Genomic DNA, 24,963 nt, shown 5'->3' with positions numbered 1-24,963 from the left:
TTTGAACGCCGTAACCCATTTTTGTCTACATCGCGGCGCTTGAGGATGCTGCCGCGACGCCCAAACTCCATGCTTCTTCCCATGCTATTCCGTGTACACTCTCCCATGTAACCGAGATCCAGATGTTCCTGTAGATTCTGCCATTCTCCGAACGCATGTGATGCGCCCAGAGCAGCGACTGAAGCCACCTCAATGATTCCTGAAGTTCTTCTTCTGGTAGAACAGATCCGTTCTACTACTACCCAGATTTATAATCTTCGGACATCCATCCCGGTCCTTCTCCAGGCGCGTACACTCGAAGCAGTAGAAGGCGTCTGAGATACCCTCGCCACCGCATACGACGCATTTGTTCTGGTAGTTGCCGAAGGAGCATTCGTCGCAGATACGGGCGAGGGTGGTCGGGCGCACGTAGGAGTCGCAAACGGGGCATTTGCCGTCGCACTTGTCGCAGAGGCGGCCGATGGAGATGCCGGACTGCTTGCGGCACATGACGAGATCGCTGCGACAGGTGTTAGTATGCGCGACTCTTTGAAGTGAGAGGGCACTTACGGATGATGGCGAGACATGGCGGAAGGTTATAGGTGTGGTGACAAATATGGACGTGTTATAGTATCTCGGGTCTGGTAGGAAAGGTTTCTCGTCGTGACGGAGGCGTGGGTATGGTGGTGGCGCGTAGACGGTGACAGAAAGTCAGTCGTGAAAGTCAGCTTCGGTGGTCCGCTGCTAGCGTGAACTGAACCCATGCTCCGTGCGCGAAGCTTCCATCGCGAGATCCCTGGGCCACCTATACCAATGACACCCACGCGTGCTTCTCTGATACTGCTAAACACATATTAGAAACGTCCAGAAACCCCCTAGACGACGCGCGACATTGTTATGGACGGACCCATTGCATCGGCTGTAGTCCTTCCGGATGAACTATCACTGCCAGCCTCACCCCCGGTAAACGGCCACAAGAGACGACAAGAATCACTATCAGAAGACGCCGCAAAGCGACCGCGACTCGAGAATGACACTGCAACCCAAGAAAGACGTGATTCTACCACCAAAGACACAAAAGACGACAAGCCCGCCCCTGTGCGACGCGAGAGAGGACGAGAGCGCAGATTATTCGGCGCCGCCTTGGGTGCACTCTCACAGAACTCTGCTACTACAGGACAGAAACGTCGCGCCGAGATCGAGAAGCGACAGCTAGCCCAGCGCAAACAAGACGACCAAGAGAGCGAACAGAGGAAGGCAGAGCGTGCAGCCAGGCGCAAAGAGCAGCGATGGAAGGAGCACAAGCTTCTCGAGAGAGATCAGGTATGCTCTGTCACTTCACATTTGATACCCTGACCAAGCGCTTACAATTCTTAGATGCGGATACGTCACGCAAATCTACTGGCCATGGCGCACTTCCTCCAGACCAAGTCAGAGCCACACCTCGTACGTTACCTTCCATCTAATCACCCTGGTTCACAGCTGACCGTGTTCACAGTACTACAAACCCTGGGAAACTAGTCCCGACGAAGAAGACCGCATACGTGACCAAATAGCCGGAGCCGAAGAAACCGTCAAACGCGAGATAGAAGAGTACGAGGCTCGCCAACAACCGGATAATTTGCGGAGACGGCGTGCTTCCGCGGAAGCAAAGGGTGATGCAGAGGGTGCTGAAATCGGTAAGAACCATGATGCAGATGCACCTCAAGAAACAACCACCACCAATGGCGAGACTAATGGTAGCGCCATCTCCCCCAAGGACCTGGACATGAAGGACCACCAGCCCGATATCCCTGATACCAATGCAAAAGTCGGGCGCGCCACTGAGGACATGCAGAATAGCCACGGTGCAACTCACGAGACCGTAGCTGACACAACCATCAAGGAAGATGACGACGAGAATGGAGAGGATGTCGTCGAAGAAGCTGCCGAGGACACCGTCATCTACTGAGCATCACCCGGAGGCCCATACCTTCTTGCCTTTACCCAGGACCGGCCCGATAGATCGCTGTTGGCGAGTCTCGATTGAAGTTATCCGCAATATCACCCTTGGTCCTGTCCCAATTTCTGCCAACCGATCGCGTTAACTTACGGGGTCTGGTCTTTCCACCTTGGATATGCGACCGTATCGTCATCAAAGTTCAAGCAGCGATAGCCACAGTGCTTCGCAGATTAATCAAAATTTGGCCAATTGTGCCACATGACTCCTGCCATGTCACGACTGCTGCATTATCCATCGATTATACATCCAGGGTATAGCTTGTGTATGCGCTCAGAGCAGTACTGTACTCCTTCCGAACATCTGGGTCACGCATAAGCCTCTGCATATACCGTTACGGCACGGACGCCGGCAAACAACAACAACTTACAGTACTCGCTTACGGTTGTGCTCGCCTCGTCCTGCATGCACACCTACTTACCTAGAATCCGGATTGTTAGATTGGACCCCACGGCGCGTGGGATTATCCGACAATCGCCCATCTCCGAGCATACCATAGTAATATACATGCAACACTATCTTCAATACAAGGAACACTAACTTGACGCTTCACGTGCAGAACCTACGCGTTGTGTAAACAACAACGAGTATCATGAAAGTGATGTCAGGGCCGAATCGATCACATACCCCACAATTGGGGTACCTCGGCATATCCGAATCTAGCAACCATCATCATGAATCTACGGCTTCGTCGCCAGAAACGACTCGCTTGCTCACCGCCATCAACACCCAAGGTTATCCTGACTATCGCTGGTATAACCTGAAATTCCAACCACCCTCGTCGCAATATATTTTCCTTTACCCTTTGTCGCACAGACATCACGTCATGCCCGTCCAACCAATTGACCCCGTGTCAGACCCTCGCGTCGAGCACAAAACTGCGAAGCTTAACGGACAGACATATCATTACCTGTATGCGGTACCCCAGTCTGGCGAGTATACGCATACCGTATTCTTGGTAGGTGATGGTTGTTGGCTGGCGTACGTCGGCGGCAAATCCCCGATCTTTCTTTGGAAAGAGACAAGGTAGTTCGGAGTACGCAACGTGATGATACTGACGATTTTGAAAGATTCATGGTTGGCCCGATCTATCGATGGGATGGAGGTATCAAATCCCGCTTTTAGTCAATATGGGGATGCGAGTGGTTGCGCCGGACATGATGGGATATGGTGGAACGGTAAGGCGAATGCAAAGGTCACGACTCGGGGAAATGTACCGAAGCTGAGACGTTCAGGATGCTCCAAAAGTGCCGCCAAACTCCATCAAACTGTATGGAATCAAGAGGGCATCAGATGACATTGCTGCGCTGGCTAAAGAAGTCAATGCGCCGCAGATTATCCTCGGTGGTCATGACTGGTATGCATCTACTGTGCGTATGCATCGAGAGATTGGTCTACTAATGTCTTGCTCAGGGGAGGTTTCGTCGTCTGGCGAGCTGCTCAGTGGTAAGTCCCCGGGCATCTTGACTACCATATACGGTACCAACTCACCACCCCCACAGGTACCCCAAGCTCATTACACACGTCTTCTCAGTTTGCACACCATACACCGCTCCTTCCGACAAGTATTTCTCCACAGAAGATCTGGTCAAAGGTCCGTTACCCCAATTCGCCTACCAGGTCCATCTCGCTTCGGGCGAAGTGGAAAAGAGCGTCAACGATGAGCAGTCGATCAGACAATTTCTGAGTGGCATGTATGGGGCCAAGGGACCAAATGGCGAGGTCACGTTCGTTCCCGAGAAGGGGATACTGGTCGAAAACTTGCCAAAGATCGGTGAGAGCAGGATTCTGAATGGAAAGGTACGTGATGATCTCTTATGCTGGAACGCGTGTCGAGTGCGGGATCGAAGGGAAACAAGAATGCATGATTGCCGTGAGAGACAAATGCGTTACCTTTTGAGGGAATGCTATGGGGTGGCTACGTCGCTCGACAGAAGCATTACCACTTCCGACACATCATGCATGAGGCGGAAAAGGGTGCCAGAAGATCGACTCGGCTCGACATCAAGATCGTCCCGCGCGAAGGACATGTCGAGATCGATCCATTGCATCACCTTGTTTCAGAAAGACAGCTGAAGGATTTACCAACAAGCGATGGTGTACTAACAGCGAATCAGTACCTAGACTACTACGTCAAGCAGTATCTCAACCACGGGGTCCACCCCACATGTGAGTTCTCCCTCCCCAACCTACCACTCATTCACCATACATCTACCCATGTCTACACACCACTTCAAGCTCAACCACTAACCCCTCAACCCAGTAAACTGGTATCGCCAACGCCGCACGAACTGGGAAGAAGACCAAGCGCTGCTCGACAAGAAGATAATCAATCAGCCTGTCCTCTTCATCCAAGCCAAGCATGACGGCGTGCTAAAGCCCGCAATGGCAAAGAGCATGGACAATTTCATTCCTAAGCTTACGAAGGGAGAGGTGGCGGCTGCGCATTGGGCGTTGATCCAGAAGCCAGAGGAGACGAATGCTATTATCCGCCAATGGCTTGAAGCGGAGGGGTTGGTGGGGAAGAAGAAGCGGGAGAGTAGTTTGTAGGAGGGGATAATAGATGATCCATTTGTTGAGGAAGTTCATCTAGCTTGAAGTACCAAAATCTCACTGAGGTGCCCAGCAAGCGGTGTATGCATGCCTGATTACTTTCTCCTGCCCGTCGACCGAGAACGGCATATCATAGTTTACCGGGTACGAACTGACAGGCGATGGAGATTGCGGCTCTATCCGCTATGGTGGCCTGACACGTGCTTCATGGCTTCCTTGTCTATGCAGCGATATCGGTATCGCATTGCGCTAGACAAGCACACGGAATCCTTTGAACTTCGCCGATGTGGAGTATATGCTGACCGTTGAGTCTTGACTATAGCTTGACCAAGATAGCGCATCTTGATACAAGCTCGACGGTTGCTAGAGACGGCACTTGATCGGTAAACGCACGTATGCGTCAGCGCACAGATACTTTGTCTCGTTGAGATATGTCTTGACGCCAATACTCATCATCGACTACAAAGGATGCCGTGGCGGCACGTTGTGTGGACACATGATCTGCATCTCTTGCCTGGAACCCAGGTACCTGCAGCCCATCAGCACACCACCGACTCAGCCCTTTTTCTTCGTTTCACATAGTTCTGCTTCGCTTACGACCAACGGCAATTGTCAAGTACCTGTAGCTCGAAAGTGAAGCGTGAGATGTGTGGTGGTATCTCGGTATCCCCGGAGGTTCTAACCATAAAAGTACCGGCAAAAGTAGTAGTAGATACGCCGCCTTGGAATTTTGGCACCGGGTTGTTCCTCTGGATTCTTGTCCCGCCTTGACTCAGGTCTGCGGATTAGCGCTGCTCGACATTCTTCCACGCGAACTTCATGGGCAAGAAGATACACTGGTGACGGAGTGCTCGAGACTTTCCTGGTAAACTGTTTGGAGATTATGGCGGATGCAGGTCCCCTCCGTCCGTGCGCAATCCGGAGTTCTGGTACCCACTGCGTATTATAACCAGTCAGGAAGCGGCGTTGTGCATTGTGGCAACCTCGTGGTCCTGAGTAGGTTGCGACATGCAATGCTTTTTTTGCGACACGATGTCGATACGGAGAGGGGCTTCCGCAGACTCCGCAGCTTGTTTTGGGCGGGGTGCTGCGATAGGGGAAACGGTACCTCTACATCCGACAGACCGCCTGTCTGAGGACTACGTATCCTTAAGCCCGGGGTCATGGTGGTTGGATGCTGTGGCGTAGACAGCTTTGCGGAAAGCGAGTAAGGTGAAATTGCTCACCGCCGCGGCACCGTCGTGCAAGCGCCTGAGATATATTCGACGTAGATCGCGAAAACGTGCTCAGGTTGACAAAGGGTTACGGAATACTGTCAAACTGGGTATGATGGTCTTCACTCACCGCCTACTGCTTTCAGAGGGCCATGCATGAGGGTCGTGGAATCGGTCGCTTGGTGGAATGACATCCCGGCGTTCTTTTACGTTCACGGACAGGGTCTATAGTAGCGTTGAATATACCTGGGGCGTTGAGGTAGACGCATGCGCAGTGCGAACGAGAAGTACCTTGCTTATCAGTAGGGCCATTATTCTATTACATCTCGTAGCTCGTCGCGCCGGAGCTGGGAGCGCACTGGCTGGATAGGTACATTAGGTATATTCGTTAGTTGCCCGAGGCTCAGTCATATCCAGATTATGGTGGTCACATAGGTGGATGCCTATTAGTGAGGACACATCTCGGCAAACCTCGTCTCCAGACACCTAGCCACATTCGCCTATCCTCAAAAAGACTTAATCGCTAGCCCCCCCTGACTTCTCTATCCTACCTAACACTACTTTAAACACACTACTGCAACCTAAGCTAAGCTACTAATATGCAGTAGCTACTTACAATTATCTACAACATCGTCTACAGCAAGCTACGTTGCTAGCCCCCCTGCATCCCTCTACGCAATAATGTAGGCCTAGTAAGTCTTCTTCCTTACTAAGGTTTCTTTTACTAACTACACAGGGCAAAGTCTGCACCGCCTGCAAGAACTACCTCGCCCGCCCTAACTATAAAGACATCGCACTAGCGTGCACTAAACGTTACCCTCTCCGCCCGTTTATGTGCGCACAAGCACAGTACAGCATGCACAACGTAAGTCTAAGAGGGGATTACTAGGCATAGTAGAAGATAGAGGGATTAGATATTAAGGACTAGCACTCTAAGATCCTTTACTGTAGACTCTAGTATTAGTCAGCATTACCTATAAGCAAATAGAATGATTAAGAGGCCGAGGGCCCTGCAACTCTTTGCCATGAGTCGAGTCCTGGGCGCATCCTGGTGTGCGAAGAAGTTAATCTCAACACTGCTGGGCATGCTCGGATCCACCATGGTGCTCTGCCGTGCAACGTTTGATGGAACAGAGAACGAGTGGTCGTTAATGTTTGTTTTGCCGTCCCGCTGCTGCAGTTTGCTCGGCAGCGTGCCAGAGGACAGTGGTTGTCGAATGGGAGAGCAGGTCGGGCGGTCGGAGAGATACGTAAACGCTTGTTGCGGGTCGGCTTAGTAACGACATCTCATCTTGCTCGTGGCCGCTTCCCTGTCAAGTGCTGGGCCTGCCATGTACCCGCGATCACCGTTGTTCCTCCGAATCCTTCACGACCGACACTCGACCTCATTTCTCGGTCGAGATGGTAGATCTGGGACGGCATTGCAGCGCGCTACCGGTGCTTCTTCGCCATTGTCATGCAGATGCTGGCACATGTCAATTTCCATGGCTTCTTGGTGGCCACACCTCGGTCAAAGGTGCAGCTGTTGACTATTAGCTATCCCTTGGGCCAGTCGTTCGTGCAGTTGGCGTTGAGGTCGCTCCGATAAGAGGCCCATGTACTTTCTTGTCCCGGCAGTTCGGTCGCGCGTAGGACGAATTTCGTCAATGGGCTGCTCGGTAGCCAAACCATGACCCATGCTCACCCTCCAACCGACATTCAGCCAACGGGTCTGCTACCACACACACCACAGTTGCCCCAGGAGGATCCCGCTAAGGGGCCGCACTACGGGACTGCTACCATGATCCCCAGAGTAGTCCAGTCTGGAGGCGCACCGTTGGGCGTGAGCCGTTCGCACATGGGCAATATATCCGGGATTTTATATTGCAAAAGTGACTTCGGGAAGTCTTCTGGAAAATCAGCCAGATACGCTAGCCAGTCAGCGGTCGAATTTTCCCGTCGGTGTGCAGGCCCTAAGGATCCAAGATTGATGATGCACCGGGGGCAGAGGACGACTTATGGTTTGAGCTTTGGCTTAGCGGTAACGACATGCTAACGCCGAGACAGGACAGCCTGCATATCAGGCTGATGTTTCGCGCGTCCTGCTCAGGGATCTGTGGTTCTGCAGGGCCACTACAACCGACAGGTTCGCTGCCGTAAATCCCAACACAACCTTTGGCAGCGGGCTCCACAGCCGTGCAGTCTGCCTTATCGCTGTTTCACAACGCCGGCGGGTTTCCGATAGACGGCCACTACACAAGACAAGACGTGTTCAAGATACACACTGCATTATGACATTGCTCCTATATCGCATCTTGCGTGTGCACGTCCCGGAGCTATACGGTGTTGATCCGGCAAAACGAGTCTAAGAATGCTTGAGTCCCTAGATACTAGCTCGCTGGGCGAATAACAAGAGCTCCCGGTCGTGTACCCACAAGAAGATCTAGCCTCATATATACACACAGAGTAACGGGATAAAGAAAAGACTACGCGAGGCCTACCGTACCAAGTAGCTCTGGTCGCGCATCCCTATCCATGCTCGTCCCGCCAGTTTGATACGCCTAGCAAATGACGTGGAACCTTTGGATCTTCCCTCATGCGATGCCATTATCTCGCCGATGCACCAACCTGAGGCAAGCCCAGCTTGTGCCAGGCCACCGTTGATCGAAATGGGCCTTCTCAACAACTATATCAGCCTCCACGCTCCCGTGGGGTGGGCTTCTGTTAGCTATCTCTTCCTCACCTCTTCCCGCTCCATTGCCACCATCCCCCATACTACCAAATTTTTCTCGTAATGGCTCCCTCAGCTCTCGCAGATATCTATCCAATCCCAACGAGGCACTACTCCAAGTCCTCGACTGTCGTAGCTTCGGTCTTACATGGGCCAAGGGATTTGCGGCTGGTATGCCTTCCAATTTCGTTACACATCCCACGTCTACCCACAACTCGTGGGGGTTTTGGTGTATATCGAGCATCTGAACGTGAAGCTAACGAATCCAATTAGGAAACTCGTACCATTACGGACCCCGCCGCCAATGAACTCCAGATCGCTATCAAGGCCACTGGACTGTGCGGGAGCGATTGTTCCTACTACAGCAAGTTCTGCAACGGTGATCTGCAGGCTTGCGAGCCGTTGTCACTAGGCCACGAATCTGCTGGGGTTGTGGTTGCCATCGGCCAGAGTGTTACCGGTTACCAGATTGGCGACCGTGTTGCTCTGGAGGTAGGTGTGCCGTGCGACAACTGCAGGTCATGCCAACGGGGACGCTACAACCTCTGCCCGAAGATGAGGTTTCGGAGTAGCGCCAAATCTGTGCCTCATTTCCAGGGAACGCTTCAGGAACGCATCAACCATCCCGCAAAATGGTGCCACAAGTATGTCGTGCATGATCGACCCGAAGCCGAACCTAGCTGACAACTTAAATCAGACTACCTTCACACGTCTCCATGGAGTCGGCTGCGCTTCTGGAGCCTCTTTCTGTGGCGATCCATGCAACAAGAAGAGCCCAGATCGAGCAGGGTGACACGGCCATTGTTTTTGGCGCAGGCACAGTCGGCCTTCTGACAGCTGCGATGGCCAAGGTGTCTGGCGCCACAACCGTTGTCATCGCAGACATCGACTACGGCCGTATCAACTACGCCTTGGCTAACGGCTTTGCGCACAAAGGATATATCGTGACCCCACAGAAAGGTGGCAACGAGGCTGCTGAAAAGTTTCCTGTAGCCAAAGAGTTGGCTGCCGATGTTATGCAGATTGCATCCCAGAACGAGCCAGACTTTGAAGGTGCTGATGTCACTTTTGACTGCACTGGAAAGGAAATCTGCATGCAAGCTGGGTTATACGTAAGTCTTTTTGGGAAACACTTGCGAACTTGATTCTGATCTCTTGCAGGCGACAAGGCCTGGCGGCAAGCTCATCATGGTCGGAATGGGTACACCGATCCAGACACTACCCATGTCAGCATCTCATCTGAAGGAAGTCGACATTATCGGCATCTTCCGCTATGCCAATACCTACCCGACCGGTATCAAGATCTTGTCTGCCGGTGTACTTCCAAGTCTTGACAACATGATCACCCACCGATTCCACGGACTGACATCGACGAAAGAAGCATTCGAGCTCGCTGGCAAGACGGTCGACGAAGACGGCAAGCTTGTTCTCAAAGTCCTCGTCGAGATGTAGAGAAGCAAACAGGCCACGAAACCACCAATATGTACACTCACTTTTGTGGCATTCATAACGACACGATAGAAACGACATAGAGAGATCGTCCGAAAGGCGGCGATCGCGGTCAGGCGTTTTGAAAGTCTGGATCAAGACTAAGATACCATTCGCTTTTGGGTTGGATTCGGTCAGGAGTTTTGGGGCGTATTTGGCGATTGATGCAAAGATCTGGAGGTTAGGCCGAACTATGAATCATAATGCCATAATCGTACTCCGGATACGAATGCTCGCCTCGGTTCGTCATGCTTGTCTCTGAAATCTGAGAACGTTGAGTGTTGTGAAAGCCAGACGATGACGGGTCTCTCCCAAGGAAAGCGCGTCGCGCTGCAGTCGCGTTGACACTAACGCTGGAAGAGTAGCGCCTTGGCACGACCCCACGAATTGTGGCAGCTGCAGCCTAAGCAAGCTCCCCACCAAGACCATATCATAGCAATTGCCTTGCTGCTCGACTGCCACTCCGACTTCCTATCACTATCTCGACCATCGAGAATCTCCGAACGCGACACCAGATTATACTGCAGCAAACATGGCCGAATCATCAGGGAATCCACTCGTTTCGACCACCCGCGCCTCTGACGCAAGTCCGACAGTACAACTTCACCCGCTGGTACTCCTCACAATAACAGACTGCGTAACACGGCACACACTACGGCAGCAGACAGGACCCGTAGTTGGAGCCATACTAGGCGCGCAGGATGGTCAGAATATCACGATGGAGGTTGCTTTCCAAGCAAAGCTCCAGTCAAACCCAGACGGGGAGACGGTACTAGACGACGAGTGGTTCAGCAAGCGTATTGAAGACTGTAAGTTTCTCGTCTATATCTCCCATGTACACTTTCGAACGAAGCTTACGTTACTGTAGTCAAGGACGTACACAAGGAGCCACAATTAGACATTGTAGGCTGGTTTACCCTCGGTCCCGCCTCCGGCCCAGAACCCCACATCCTTCCTATCCATTCGCGCATATCAGAAGTCTACACCGAGTCCCCGCTACTCGTACTCTTCCACCCAGAAAATGCCTTCTCCAAAGAGACTGCCGCTGGAAAGCTACCTCTCACCGTCTACGAGTCTCTGTCCGTCAATACAACGAGTGATCCGAATGATAAGGCTATGGACATTGACGGCGCTGTGCAAGCAAAGTCGACCAAGTTTAGAGAGCTAGTCTACTCGATTGAGACTGGCGAGGCGGAAATGATCTCTGTCGATTTTGTCGCGCGGGGTGGTGGCAACGCTACTGCAGTGGAAGGCACAACAAACGTAGCAGGTGCAGCGCCTGAGCCTTCAAGAACCGACGAGGTTACTGGGAAGCGAAACACACGCGGAAAGCAAAAGGAGAAGGAAAAGGAGAAAGAGAAGGATGCGCCCATCGACGAGTCGGTGATCCTGAACGCAGACGATGAAGAAGGTGGGTTCAGCGACCTCAAATCCCACTTGGTACAGACATACTAACCTTTGCCCAGTGCTCTCTTCTCTCACAGCCAAGATGAACGCTATTCGCATGCTCAGCCGACGAATCATGCTCCTGCGCGCATACATCGACTCGCTCCCAGCATCGTACCTCTCCGACCCGTCGCTACCCGTCAACGCCGCGCCAGACGCGCAACATCCCCTGCCTCTAGACCACTCGATCCTCCGCAGTGTATCCGCCATGCTCGCCCGTTTGAATATACTCGGCCCGCCAGACTCAGCCGCTTTCTCGCTCGAATCCCAGCAAGAAGCATCTGATGTGCAGCTAGTCAACCTGCTATCCTCGATTACAAACTCCGTCTCTCTAGCGAAGGATCTCGGCCGCAAGAGTTCCATCGTTGAACACGCCAAGACCCAGGGCAAGAACCGCATGGGCGGGTATGGCGGAGGTGGCAACTACGGCGGCGACGCCAACTTCTTCAATACTGTCATGAGCGGAGATTCTGGTGGCGACAGGTGGTGATCCCTGTCGCTCCACCAGCATGAATGAACGGGTACGCTGGAGTCTACATTAGTCTAGAAACGAACATCCTGAGCTAACGTAGACTTCTAGGTTATTCACGTCGCTGATGGTGCTCTAGATCGGCAAGGCGACGGAGCTTATGCGCGATGACTGACGGCCGTCATCCCCATGCGCTGTTTGATCCAGACGATATTCCTGACGACTTCGAGGACTTTGTCAACCAATGGTATCATGCCGTGTTCGCGATTCTCAGCATGGGGCCAGCTTATCTGCTCTTGTTTATAGTGAGCCCAATCATGTTCCCACTGATCATACTGGGGCTATGTTACTGGACAGGGTGGGGGGCGTATCGGACCGTACGCAGATTGGGTCTGGCGACATTACACATGCTGTGGGCTGTTTTACCTGCTTTACGTGATCTGATGCGTTTAGCTCGGCGATGAGATATATGCATAGCGTTCGGCGCTTGAATGGGATTTGATAGACATGGGTATGAATGGCAGTGCGTAATGGTACTGCCAGTACATGAGTAATGAAGAAAGGCACATCCGTACATAAGCTAATGCCTCTGCCCTTGAACTTTGCATCCTTACTGAAACCACCCGTTCCCCCTTCCACCACATGCTCTCACCATCTGGGGATCAGCAATAAACCTCCCCTCTGGTCCTTCAAATGCCCTCGCCTCGAATCGCGAAACAAGGAGCAAGTCACTGTAGTACTTGTCTTCGTTAGCATCTTCTTGGAGTCGCTTCTTGAGGAACTTGCGTTGTTTGTTGTAAGCTGTGCGTGTTGAGTTGGGACTTGGTGGTGTTACGGGTCGATCAGGTGTCGATGGTGGAGTATGGGGGGCGTCCGCGGGACCATCTACCCACATGTGAGGTGACTTGGTCGGCGTGCAAGGAGTTGAGGGAGCTGTACTGGACTGAAAGATGTCTAGGCTGCGAAGGATCACATTCAGATCCTCTATCTTGGAGTCTGATTGTCTTTGTGGCTCCGTGGACTCATTCACGACTACCCAGAATGCATCGATTATGAGTTCTTTCTGCTCCTTCGCACGCTTTTGTTCCACGCTGAGACCATCCATGCTGATTTTCGAAAGCATGGAGGACGCGGAAGCTTCCGGCCCCCACGCGGTGAGATCGTCATCGCCGGTCTGTGACGTAGTGTTCTCTTCTTGAGATTTAGCAATCATAGGCGTTCCGCCCTTCTCGCTGTCGCTGTCGCTGTCGTTGACATTATCGTTGTTGTCCCAACTCCATCCGCTCTGATCGAAGTTTAGATCTCCGGCCGCAGACTCCATCTCTTCAGGCGAGAAGTGATTGAGTATCCAGCTACCGTCGTCATCGTCGAGAGGATGCGAGTAATCGGTACTGACTGGGTGAATTGGATCGGTGCTCGCAACGTAGTCGCCATCGTAGTCGTCTTCATCCATTTCCGTCCAGTCCTTCATGTGCTTCTTGGGGTCAACGACGTCTTCCGGTCGTACCTCCTGGGTCAGGGGCGAGCGAGCTGTCTGATGGTAGGTTATGCTTACCCGCGCCACGCTTTTCTTAAAAGAGTGTGAAGGTATCTGCATATTTCTTGCGTCCCAGGAAGCCACGTAGTATTGCTCGTCAAGTTCTCGGACCAGAGTCGATATCTCATCGACACCAGGCATCCGCTTCTCAGTCAGCTTAGCTAAGAACAATCTCGCTCGCCCTATTTTGGCTTCCCAATGGCTCTCCCATAGCTTGTGTTCACAGGAACTGCAGTCGGTCTGAGCGTACACAGTAAGGAAGGACTCCGCTGTACAAGCAGCTTTGATACTTGTACGCGTCATTTTATGTTTAGTCCCTTTGCAGCGCGATCTTCGTAGACGTAGTAGATGCTGGCATTTGAAGAAAAAATGAATGACGTTACACATGTCCGGCGAGTATTGTGACGGAAGACGGGGACTTGATTTCGTATACAAACGAGTCGAGTTGGGAATTTGTGTGGATGTAGCGTTCAGAAAGGCATAATGATGGAGGCGTTCTGGTGGGGGAAATAGAACTTGAACACCTCGGTGTTAGCTCTTTTGCACAATCTTATTGGAGGCATGGCTCTCACATGGTCGGTCGTGATATGTCGATAAATCCAACCGGAACTGCAAAAGCGATGGTGTATGTGATGCGCCGCCAACCTCGGAGCGGGTAGTTTGCAACGGCCACTTGATTGTGGTGCTTGGTATTGGGATCACAAGTATCGTCAGAATCTCCACACGATAGCTTGTGTACTCAATTGCCGACCGGTGCGCGTCCGCAGTCGCGTGGTGTCGATATAAGGCCGAAGAAGAATACTAGCGGTCAGTTGTACGATGTTGCCATAGCTACCACTCAGACACCTTACATGCTATATCTCAAAGCGACGTGGGAAAGCGGGGACCTTCAGGTAAAGGTGAGGGCGTTGCTGATATGTAGTTAGTCGCTGTCGCGAAGGGAAGCCGGCTTTCATACCCATGGTGACGGCCTGTAGAATGCAGTGCGCAATATGGGGGTTGGAAAGAGACGCTTGCTAAGTTGTTGAACGTAGATAGGTGTTCTGATTGTAGCCAGGGAAGGAGCACCCAATCTAACGCGACACCTACACTTCACGAAGCGCAGTCACATGTGCAGCGCCAATAGACAGCCTGGCCTAATTCTATACTCAAAGACAGGACGAAGGAAAAATTGTGGAACTCATGCGATTTTGACATTGCAAGCATCGGGATCGTGCACAAATTTTAAGAAACACCAGAAATCTCATTCTATTACCACAATCCTATACCATTATGCAGGAAGAAAAGAAAATGCATCGTACTGATGACGGCGCAGCCGGATGTACAAACCTTAGAAAACCCCGAGAAGAAATGAAAAGTGGCGTTGCGTCGTTGCACGTTACGCGTGAGCGTCATTACATGTATACAAATACCCCAATCCGGTGTATGACGCATCCAAAACGGAAGGCACGATCCAGACCGATACCTAGACGGCAGCGAAGCGAGATTAGTAGCGCACCACAGGCGACGCGCTTGTGCTGCCGTCCTGCACTAGGACACCCTCCCTGACACCCTCCTTCTCCATTTTATGCATCCAGTCCTCCTTCTTGTCCTTCTTGTGCATCCAGCCGCTAAAGATCTTCTTCAATTTGGACTTTTGCTCTTCTCGGCCTGGAGTCTTGGGCTCGTTGGAGACGGTCTTCTGAGCCGTGGTATCCAGACTCATCTTACGAGAGAAGGTAGACGCTTCGGCACTCTGGTTGCTAGCAGAGAGGCTATCTCCGCTTCGTTGGCGAGTGTGGTTGCTGGAGCCTGCTTCGAGGCGCTGGTCTAGATTACTAGTAGAGGACCAGCCAGTCATCGTGTTTCCGGGGTGTGTTGGGCTGCCTGGATTGGTCCTTGTGGGCTTAGTATCCTGCTTGCGGGACGACTTCCGTGCAGGAAACGAATCGTTGAATTGCATGGCCAACGTATCGGATCCGCTCTTCCTGTGTTTCTTCGCTGCCGGAGAGCGCTCTTGATGCTGTTCCTGCGAGCGCATCATGCTTGCAATGTGTGTTGCGGCGGTTGGCGATGTGGGAGATTTCATCGACACTGTTATTTCCTCCTCCTGGGAAGGTTCTTGGTGGTCCTTCCATGTGTCCAGACCTGGTAGTGGGGGTAGCTCTCTGTTCAAGTTGATGCCGTTGGACTCGGACTTCCTGGGCTGAGCTTCCTCCGGTTTTCCTTTCGAGGTTCCTGGTCTGCTGTTGCTTCTTGAACTCAAGCGGCGGGGGATGCCCCAACTACGCCACCCTGAATTCGAGCCACTGCGTGAGAGACCTGGGTCGTCGTTGTCGGCTGCTGGACGAAGAGAGTCTTTGGACTGCGCGCGGCTCAGAGCCCGACTACGGGAGCCCGGGAAGATGTATTCTTTGACGCTTTCCTTGACGCTGGTAGCACGACTAGGTGGGCGGACCGAAGTCGATGACCGACCACGGTGGCCCTCTGATGCTTCTTGCTGCCGCTTCTTCTCCAGCTCTCGACGCATCCATTCGGCGGCTTGTGCATCTGCAACTGCTGCTGGGTTATCGGATTGGTGGGACAGTCTGTTTGTACTCCTGCTGTGGAGGAACGATGCGGAAGTGGGCACCGACGACGACATCTTGGCGTTGGCGAGAGTAGATGTGACTGCTACGGGGAGGGTCACGTCTTCATCCGAGTCATTGCGGTAGACGTTGGATCGCGGTACGTCGATGGAAGTCTTGCCGTATGACCTCAACTTCTCCTCCCTCTCCGCGTCCCGTTCGTCAAGCCATCCGAAGTCAGCTCGCTTGCGACTGCTATTCGCGCGTGCAGGCATATCTCCATATGTCCTTGCTCTTATCTCTTGGTCTGCCTTGGCGCGTGAGCGTGTCTTGGTGCTGGGTTTGCGCATCATGAATGACGTCGAAGTCGCCGACAGCTCTGGGGGCGCGCCAGTAGGCATGCGGACAGTGACCTCAGCGGCCTGTGGTTTACTCTCCTTGCGTCGGCCGAGGCCACCAAAGTCGAGCTTGGGGTCGGTGTTCTCCATGCCATGGTCGGACGGCTTGAAGTTCTGCAGGATTTCGCGACATGCTAGGCGCAGTTCGAGATCGGTATGTTCGTCGAGAACGCGGCGGTTGATGTAGGGCGATTGGTCGCATATGCTGTCTTTGGAGGTATGTCTCTTGTGTGACGACGAGGGAGTCGGCTCTGTCGCAGGCTTGTCGGAGAGGTCTGACTTGGAGGCAATCTTCTACATTGGCGGTGAGTTACCGTTGGGATGCGACTGCGGATAAAGGACTGGGGATAGTACGTACGACTGGCGCCAGATTGAACGAAAACTTGCGTTGCTTCATGGTTGATTAGAGTATGCTGTATTAGGCCGAAGGCAGGATTTCGAGTAGAGTGCGGTTGCAGAGCGCGTATATGTGATGCAGGTGCGCGACGAGGAAATGGATGCGCGCGCGGAAAGCTGGTAGAGTATGGTCGGCTAGGAATGGCTAGACAAAGCTACTGGCGACTACTGCATGCATGGGTGACCTTGGATGATATGGCGGGAGAATCGTGGTGATGCGCCGTGGGTTGGCCTGCATCGAATAGTGCAGTGCAGCGGGACCAGGAGCGAAGAACTCCCAGGCAGGACGGGACAGGACGATAGGTATACTGCGCGTCGTGGTGTGCGCCGGCCCGACCAGGAGGTGTTGGAGTTTCAGAGTGGCAGCTAGCATTAGACAGGACGCAGCCGACCACCAGCCTGGAGTCTCGATGCCTCGTAGAATAGTAATGCAGCCAATCAGCCGGATGGGCGCCTGAAGCCTCGACAGCGGCCAAATCTGCCACTCGTCAATCAAACCCACTGTCGCCCACCCGCACGCGCCTCCTGAAGACGCCCAACAGCCACAACCCGCCATGACCTGCCCTCGCAGTCCTCCAGCCAGCCCTGGACATCGGCGGAAGGAGCGATCGTGTGCCCCTTCCCAGCAGGACCAGACTATCGAAACTTAGCGGCGCTGCGGCCCCACGAATAGCAGCCAAGAAGGGCCGCGGACATGCGCTCGATCCGGCTACCGCTTTCCAGATCTCCATACACACGACCGCACTCCAGTAAACACGAGCATGCTCCTTTTGTTCGCGGGCCTGCACTCAGCACGCCAATCGCGCTGCGTCCTTTGCTGACATCTTCCTGGCCGAGCGAACGACGGCTGGACATGCGGGGGCGAGTTTCACATCGCAAAACATTCGCCATTCATCCATCACTGCTGCCATGTCCACCACTGCAATACTGTTCAACCTTTAATAGCAGGGGTGAGAGAAGCTTCCGCCGGCGAGAAGAAACTTCTGTCTGCCGACCCTGGCTGGAAACTTCCGTGAGAATATCCTGGGAATAACCCGACGGGCTATTGTTGTGCTGCCGTAGCGCACTGGCTTCTGGACAGGCCTCTTAACGGTCGCTTCATCCCTCCATTCCTTCTGCTTGAGCCCCCTCATCGTCATGGCATGCGTCATCCAAGCACTTCGTTTTGCGTTTCAGTGCTCCGTTATCAAGGACGGTGAACCAAGATCCGAGCCTGCTCAGCCAGCTGGTTCATGTGCGGGTCCCCTCTATGAAGTGCGTCGGCTAAAGCTACCAATACTCGCCGCCCAAGCTGGCACAAGATTCGCTCAACTCTCACAAACCCTCGCGGCCTTGTCACTCGCTAGGCGCGTAGATCGCAGATCGTAGATCCACCTGTTATTGTCGCTAGGGACGGTATCGTGCGACCATGGTGCGATATCGAAATAAGTCAACACTTAACCACTGCATCGGGTGGGTACATGAGCCTCCAATGCCCTAGGCCGGCACCATTCAACGGCCTCACTACCCGTGGATGAGCACTGCGCGAACATGGATTTCATCAGCAAGGCTCATTTGATGCCTGGTGCGAGACGTCTAAGCATGCGACTACTGCTGCACGCTTTTCATCACGCACACAATCACGATTGCCTCAGAGTCGTGGTGCCAAACTTTCGATCCGACGAAATTGCGCGGCGATCCCAGTGATGTTAAAAGTTATTGCTGCTGAATGCATGCTTGCCTTGGTGGTGTCCAGGCGATCGAGATTGCTCGAAACAAAGGGCCGCCGCGAAACTTTGGAAGTCCGGCACTGCGACCCCTCTAGAGTATAATTGACCGGCATACGTAGTCGCTGACCAGATTCATCTTACGCAGCCCCTATGCCTTAGTGAGCGGCCCCTCCCGTTGACATCAATCGCACACATTACAACCTTGGAATCTTGTAAAAGGTTCACGGAGGTCCCGGCAACGCCTCAACTTGTAACACTCATCTCAACAGTGATCTCACTGCAGCAAGCTTTCGAGCTTGGACTGTTGGCTTTTGGCGATGGTTATAGCTTCCACGTCAACTGACGAAGTCAGAGTCACCCACAAGCTATGGCGTCAACAGCACATACTCACACGACTGCAATGAATCAATAATGCATCGCGCTTGTAGATTGGGCTCCATGGGCTTTACACGCCATTGAGATGAAGAACTCTAATTTGCATACATCGGGAGGATCAAACTCGAAAACTCCAAGAAACCCAACGAGTACGGGAGCCACCGTCGTTCAGTACTCTGTCCTCCTGTACCTTGCACTCAAACACATTCTACACGACGATCCGCGGCATCTTCAATACAGCGAGAAAGTCAAGCAAAGTCGATACTTGGCAGCAAGCACCGAACGCAATCAAACACCGTCCACCAGATCAAGACAGGAGCGCGAAGCACAATCTCAGAACGGTACCAAAAGCGAAGATACCCCTGACGCAGGGTATAGCCTTTCGAAAGACAAGCAAGCGACAGCGCCCGACGAGCTTTCCTGTCGACCACATGCACAGAAACAACGCAGTCTCCAAGCTGATCAGGCCTGTTTGATCGAGACTAGGCCTAGAGACCCTGCACTACATGTCTCCAAGACACAGATGAGCGAAGCATGGTCTCGAATACGCGCAGTTTCTAGGTCACCAGAGAGCTCTGTTGGCCCGCATTCAAGAAGGGACAAAGGGAAGCAGCGAGACAAGAATTTACGATGGGGGGTGGTGCAGACCCACCAGTTCGAGTCGGATGAAGAAGCACATGGCAGAGAGCTATCCTCTCGGGGGAGTCTCGTAGAAGGGACGTCGAAGAGAGAGACACGGGCCACACGCAATTTTCGAGCGTCTTTCGCGGCAGAAGGAGATCGTGGTCTGTGGGAAGCTGCAGAGGGAAGAAACCGATAAATTGAGCGATTCATACACCAACTAGTCCTTGATGCCAAGTTTAAGTTCATTTTTATTGTCCGCACCACACTACATGTTATAGACAGGTGGTGATCTGGTGACAGCAATGTGGTAAATTAGTCATAGCAAACAATCCAAAAGTAATAGCCAACGCGACTCGCCAGGCTTGCACCCCATTATTTAGCTTTGAACGTTAAATCAAATGAGTCGATCTGGTCGACTCGACAGTGGCGTGGCTGCTGTTCCAAAAGCGTTAGAGCTGCCGGCTAAGCCCTTTCCCCACACTCAGTCGTCACCCTTGTCAACCGCCACTCATCCCCGCCCTGCATCACGCCCGTAATGCTCCCCCATGGGCTGAACGAGGCTTACAGAAGTATCAAGCAATACGGCCGCAATGGTCACCTAAGTTCACATTCACCCCGGGCAGTGTGACGACTGCACGTATGAATCAGGCCGATGTTGTACTACCTCGGGTCAGGATGCTCGGGTGGGTAATCACTGAGGGGAAGGGGACTTGAACTACTTCGGACCGGGAAGCTATCGACGCGATCATTCGCTGGATGGCAATGATGGTACTACACCATGCCATTTGATCGTCGGAAAGAAACCCCTGCGGCGGGTCCTTGGGGTAGGCTTTATCTCGTGGCTCCACTCGTCCTTTCGCCCATCTCCAACATTTCTAGTTCCAGTTCAGTTCCGTGATTAAACACTTTCCTTTGGCACAGACCTTCGAAAGAAGCTATACTCGTCAGGATGGGAGGATCGCAGCCATGGCCACAGGTCCCAGTGGGAAACAAAGATCACACTGATGCTGCAGTTGTCATTATCGGAGCAGGTATCTCTGGTAAGTATTCTAACAACTATATGGTTTCTATAGCTAATATCACCAAGGAATGTGCATGGCAATCGACCTCATCAAGCGAAACCAATGTCACAACTTCATCATCGTGGAGAAGAGCTCTAGTGTCGGCGGCACATGGCATGACAACAAGTACCCCGGGTGCTGCTGCGACGTTTGGAGTATGCTGTACAGTTATTCCTTCGAACAAAACCCAGATTGGACGAGAGAGTATCCCGGACAAGAAGAGATACTTGTAAGTTTTCCTCTCATATCTACCCTACATTACAGACACTAACGTTTGCTGCAGGACTATCTCCGCAACGTAGCCCGCAAGTACAACCTATACAAATACATTCGTTTCAACACCTCCGTCGAAGCCGCAACGTGGGACGACTCGAAGAACCGCTGGAAGGTCGACGTGAATGTGACTGGCGGCAAAGATGCAGAGTTCAACCCTGCTTACAGCATCGAGTGCGACTTCTTGGTCTCAGCTGTCGGTCAGCTCAACCAGCCACAATACCCGGATATCGAAGGTTTGGAGAACTTCAAGGGCAAGATCATGCATTCAGCGCGCTGGGACTGGAGCCACAGGCTTGAGGGCAAGAGTGTGGGCATCATCGGCAACGGTATGTGCAACACTATGTGTTTGGAGCAATGGATACTGACAAAGCCACAGGTGCCACGGCTGCTCAGATCATTCCAGAGATCCTACCACAAACCTCTTCTCTGACCATCTACCAACGATCCCCGAACTGGGTCATTCCGCGTCTCGACGGCCCCGTTAGCGCTCTCAAACGTGCCGTATTGCGCTACCTACCTCCCGTTCGCTGGCGCATACGCAGTTCCATGATGGATTTCCGAGAATCTTTCCACGACGCCGTCACGGATAGCAAGAGCGAGTTCGCAGAAGTAATTCGAAGCAGCTGCATGGAAATGATGAAGACACAAATTCCCGACCAGCCCCAACTGTGGGAGAAGCTCACACCAAACTACAGCCCAGGCTGCAAACGGGTCATCATATCTGACGACTACTATCCCGCCGTAGCCAACCCGAAGACTACCCTCGAGACCAACAAGATCCGTCGCATCACAGAAACCGGCATCAAGCTCGAAGACGGCACACATCACGAGCACGACACCATCGTACTTGCTACCGGCTTCCGGACAGTCGAATTCCTCCACCCCATCAAAGTCACTGGAGCCAATTCGCGCCCTTTGGCAGACATCTGGTCCTCTGGCGCTACAGCCCTCTACGGCACCACCATTCCTTCCCTACCCAACTTCGGTCTTTTCTACGGCCCCAACACAAATCTAGGCCACAACTCCATCATTCTGATGATCGAAGCACAGTCTCGCTACCTCAACACCCTCGTTTCTGCAGTCCTTGACGCGCGAAACCGCGGCCAGAGAATGGGCATCATGCCCAAAGAAGACAGGACGCACGAGTGGAACGAAGGCATTCAGCAAATTTTGAAGAACAGTAGCTTTGCCGACCCGAACTGCATGTCGTGGTATAAGAACAAAGAGGGGCGGATTACCAACAACTGGTCCGGGACGGTCGTCGAGTACCAGGAGCAGCTTGCCAAGATCGACTGGGAGGATTTCGAGACGACGGCTACTACTGATGAGGGAGAGAAGGATGCGAGTGCGACTGCTACTGGCGGTGTTAGTGCGAGTAAAGTTGTTTTCGGGACGGGGAAGCAGGAGACGAAGATTGGTAGGGTGCGCGAGGAGACGATGGTGAGTAACACTACGTTGGTGCTTGGAACGCTGAGTGCGGTTGCTGCGGGTGCGGCGTGGGTTTATCGGGGTAAGCTGCCTAAGAGACTTGGTCTGCGAACCTGAAAGCGCGATCTGGAATATGTTGGCTATGTACAAGTAAGATCAGAGTAACATGCGGGATATGCGATTGCCTTCTTCATCCGACCTTAGATCGTCGCTGCCTCAAAACCCTTGTCTCTCCCTCCACTTCCCCTCCCACCCCTCAAACCAAGGACTCTCATCCAGAGTCTGGGGCTCCCAATTCTCACCCACCAACCCTTTCTCAACTTGCTCTCTATGCCACTCTTCCAACTTCGGCTTAACAACATGCTCAACATGCCATGTCCCCTTGTACTCCATCAACTCCTTCTTCCCCTCGTTCAGCACTTTGAGCAACAACCCTGGTACACATTTCTCCTCCCTAAACTCCTCGATCGGGGTAAACAATGCTTTGAAGTTGAATACGACGGCGCCTGACAACGGTAGCCGACGCAGCGTCTGCCAGTCTACGCGGAGGTGAATGCGGGATGTGGAGAGTTCAGAGGCTGGAAGTTGTTGGTTGCGGAGGGCTTCATGGGGGTCGCCCGGGGGCATGTAAAGGGGCGTGTCGATTTCTAGACCCCAGGAGCCGCGTTGGATGGGCTTTTCGGTCGGCTTTTTGGCGAAGTATCTGTGGTGTTAGGGTTAGCGTGAGATGGTGGGGAGTGTTAATGGAACGCACCTGTCCATAGAGAACTGCATCTTCTCTTTGTAGTCTGGAATGGGCTTATGTATGTCGGCGAGTTCGAGACCGATCTTCGAGCCTACGTTCCAACCGAGCGCACTGCATATGATGCCTGCTCGGAAGACGTATAGTCCTGTTTTCTCGTTTCGTAGCATGATGGCGAAGTCTTCGGGGATATTGTTGAGAAGGACGTGTAAGGGTGACGTGGTGGTGAGATCGGTGTCTGTCTTCAAGATGCCGTTGTGGAAAGTCTTGTTGTCTGCTGATAAGTGGAAGTAATGCGGGTACCTGGCGCACACGAATTGCAGGACCATTTCCATCAGTTCTTTGCAGGCGAGCTCTGACCCTGGTAGAGCTTGAAGGACTGCTTCTCTATGCTTTTCGAAAAGGTCACGACGTTGCTTGATGCGTTCTTCATACGTGTTTTCGAGCTCGATCCACCAGTCGGGCTGCATCTTGGTGATTGCTGCCTTTGATAAGCGTAGTACGGGGTGTAGCTAGCATGACTACTCACACATCGTTTGATGGTAAGACCATCGGAACGGTCTATATGGTCGCGGCAGTGCTTTCTTGATGTCGAATTCTGGATATGGCTCTGGGTGAGGTACGCCGCTGAGTGTAGCATAGTCCGGGAAATCACCGAGGGCTTTGATCTCTTTCACGGAGAAGCCACATGGGAGATATGTAGAGTCGTCAGCGTCCAGGTATGATGTTTCCATGGGTAAGGCATTCTTCTGCCAGTCTGGTGACACTTCTTCAACCTTGTCTGTCTTTGCGATATCAACCAAAGCGCAGCGTCGTGATGGTGGGAAAGTGCTGGCGTGATCAATCTGAGAAATGGACGCTGCCCTCTTCTCTGGAGACAAAGACCTTGGAGGAGTCTTTGCGCCCGATACCCTTCGTCCGCCGCTACGAAGCCGTTGTATGATGATGTTGCGCCTTCCCCGCTTGATCAGCAGGAAGACAGAACTGAGCAGAAAAGCTGCTCCCAACAGCAATGAAAGGTTGGTAGCCATATTGAGTGGCCGTGAGGTGTTTGACAGGATAAAGATACACAATCAGCGATTGATCTGGCGCTCTTCCTTCTTCTCAATACAAGCAGTGTGGGTGGAGATGGACGACGATGAACGCCGAGTCAATGACGGCAGCGATAACTTAGCTTCGGAAATATTGTGATAGTTGAGATGAGCGAGGCTTCACCCGAGACATATTGCAATCGGAAATGAGGTCTGCATGTCTTATCGTCACGATGCGGGGAGGGGCGACTGCTGCATAGATGTGCGAACCGACCTGTGAGACTACCCTAAACAAGTAATGACAGCGCCACGATTGAACGCAAGCGAACAGCACGATGATGTCTCTCATCAGAAGGATGGGCCGTAACTCCCAGGTTGGGATGGCTGTACGCACATCACTACCATGATTGTGGTGGGGCCTATCACCGTAGATCGCCCGCTGTAACGCAACGACCCTAACCATGTATAGTATTGGAACCCCAAACATCTTGGCGTAGGGCGCGAGGGTAGACATGGCTCTCGTCCAGTGGTTTATCGTCCGACATGTTGCCAGTTCAAGCGTTGCATACGGCGCCTCTCGGGGCGGCTCTAGAATTTCCCCGCTGTCGGTAATGCAGTCGCTATCGATACCCCGGACGCGCTGATACCGCTTGTGGTGAAGAAGTCCCATGGCTTGCCTTTCTCTCGGGTACGGCTGTCTTAGCACTTTGATGGCGTGATGCCAGGATGCAATTCGATTCGATGGACTATTGGGGTTGACGTCGGATCAGTTCGGTGTGTAATCATGCAATGCGCGTGACTTTTGTTCAGTCTATGGATCGGCTTTGACAAGAGCGGTCGAAGCGTAGTAACCTACTGCCATGATAATGTAGATTTGACTTGATTCTTAGAGTCCGTGATGTATTTCGCCGCCATGCACTCGTAGAGCTCTGAAGTCTCCAGGCGAACATCAAGAGTTCGCATCGAGGAGATGACGTGGAGG

At 52.8% G+C, this 24,963-nt stretch overlaps 9 protein-coding genes across 9 annotated transcripts; 5 read left to right on the top strand and 4 right to left on the bottom strand.

Moving 5' to 3' along the window:
- Nucleotides 1-189: 189 nt before the first annotated feature.
- J4E93_001374 (uncharacterized protein) lies at nucleotides 190-566 on the bottom strand (the record flags this gene model as incomplete). The annotated part of the gene is made up of 2 exons (XM_049339326.1): nucleotides 190-499; nucleotides 550-566. The coding sequence occupies 2 exons, from the start codon at nucleotides 564-566 to the stop codon at nucleotides 190-192; spliced, it is 327 nt and encodes a 108-aa protein (XP_049203283.1).
- A 310-nt stretch (nucleotides 567-876) lies between these two features.
- Nucleotides 877-1,930, top strand: J4E93_001373 (uncharacterized protein; the record flags this gene model as incomplete). The annotated part of the gene is made up of 3 exons (XM_049339325.1): nucleotides 877-1,302; nucleotides 1,357-1,425; nucleotides 1,478-1,930. The coding sequence occupies 3 exons, from the start codon at nucleotides 877-879 to the stop codon at nucleotides 1,928-1,930; spliced, it is 948 nt and encodes a 315-aa protein (XP_049203282.1).
- An 874-nt stretch (nucleotides 1,931-2,804) lies between these two features.
- On the top strand, nucleotides 2,805-4,528 carry J4E93_001372 (uncharacterized protein; the record flags this gene model as incomplete). Its single annotated transcript, XM_049339324.1, has 7 exons — nucleotides 2,805-2,936; nucleotides 3,049-3,156; nucleotides 3,214-3,335; nucleotides 3,392-3,424; nucleotides 3,481-3,778; nucleotides 4,096-4,147; nucleotides 4,242-4,528. 7 exons carry the CDS (start codon nucleotides 2,805-2,807, stop codon nucleotides 4,526-4,528), a joined length of 1,032 nt encoding a protein of 343 aa, XP_049203281.1.
- A 3,990-nt stretch (nucleotides 4,529-8,518) lies between these two features.
- J4E93_001371 (uncharacterized protein) lies at nucleotides 8,519-9,907 on the top strand (the record flags this gene model as incomplete). The annotated part of the gene is made up of 4 exons (XM_049339323.1): nucleotides 8,519-8,626; nucleotides 8,729-9,099; nucleotides 9,153-9,567; nucleotides 9,617-9,907. The coding sequence occupies 4 exons, from the start codon at nucleotides 8,519-8,521 to the stop codon at nucleotides 9,905-9,907; spliced, it is 1,185 nt and encodes a 394-aa protein (XP_049203280.1).
- A 568-nt stretch (nucleotides 9,908-10,475) lies between these two features.
- Nucleotides 10,476-11,879, top strand: J4E93_001370 (uncharacterized protein; the record flags this gene model as incomplete). The annotated part of the gene is made up of 3 exons (XM_049339322.1): nucleotides 10,476-10,752; nucleotides 10,812-11,354; nucleotides 11,410-11,879. The coding sequence occupies 3 exons, from the start codon at nucleotides 10,476-10,478 to the stop codon at nucleotides 11,877-11,879; spliced, it is 1,290 nt and encodes a 429-aa protein (XP_049203279.1).
- A 589-nt stretch (nucleotides 11,880-12,468) lies between these two features.
- On the bottom strand, nucleotides 12,469-13,698 carry J4E93_001369 (uncharacterized protein; the record flags this gene model as incomplete). Its single annotated transcript, XM_049339321.1, has 2 exons — nucleotides 12,469-13,577; nucleotides 13,692-13,698. 2 exons carry the CDS (start codon nucleotides 13,696-13,698, stop codon nucleotides 12,469-12,471), a joined length of 1,116 nt encoding a protein of 371 aa, XP_049203278.1.
- A 1,183-nt stretch (nucleotides 13,699-14,881) lies between these two features.
- J4E93_001368 (uncharacterized protein) lies at nucleotides 14,882-16,736 on the bottom strand (the record flags this gene model as incomplete). Its single annotated transcript, XM_049339320.1, has 2 exons — nucleotides 14,882-16,633; nucleotides 16,698-16,736. 2 exons carry the CDS (start codon nucleotides 16,734-16,736, stop codon nucleotides 14,882-14,884), a joined length of 1,791 nt encoding a protein of 596 aa, XP_049203277.1.
- Nucleotides 16,737-20,392: 3,656 nt separating this feature from the next.
- On the top strand, nucleotides 20,393-22,325 carry J4E93_001367 (uncharacterized protein; the record flags this gene model as incomplete). The annotated part of the gene is made up of 4 exons (XM_049339319.1): nucleotides 20,393-20,483; nucleotides 20,531-20,733; nucleotides 20,788-21,106; nucleotides 21,157-22,325. 4 exons carry the CDS (start codon nucleotides 20,393-20,395, stop codon nucleotides 22,323-22,325), a joined length of 1,782 nt encoding a protein of 593 aa, XP_049203276.1.
- A 99-nt stretch (nucleotides 22,326-22,424) lies between these two features.
- On the bottom strand, nucleotides 22,425-23,981 carry J4E93_001366 (uncharacterized protein; the record flags this gene model as incomplete). Its single annotated transcript, XM_049339318.1, has 3 exons — nucleotides 22,425-22,911; nucleotides 22,963-23,431; nucleotides 23,480-23,981. The coding sequence occupies 3 exons, from the start codon at nucleotides 23,979-23,981 to the stop codon at nucleotides 22,425-22,427; spliced, it is 1,458 nt and encodes a 485-aa protein (XP_049203275.1).
- Between the last annotated feature and the right edge of the window lie 982 nt (nucleotides 23,982-24,963).

This window comes from Alternaria ventricosa (genome assembly GCF_023758065.1).
Source record: "Alternaria ventricosa strain BMP 2768 chromosome Unknown scaffold_2, whole genome shotgun sequence".
Classification (NCBI taxonomy): Eukaryota; Fungi; Ascomycota; class Dothideomycetes; order Pleosporales; family Pleosporaceae; genus Alternaria; species Alternaria ventricosa.
Note: the sequence above shows the minus strand (reverse complement) of the source record. Positions and strands in the feature narration are given on the sequence as shown.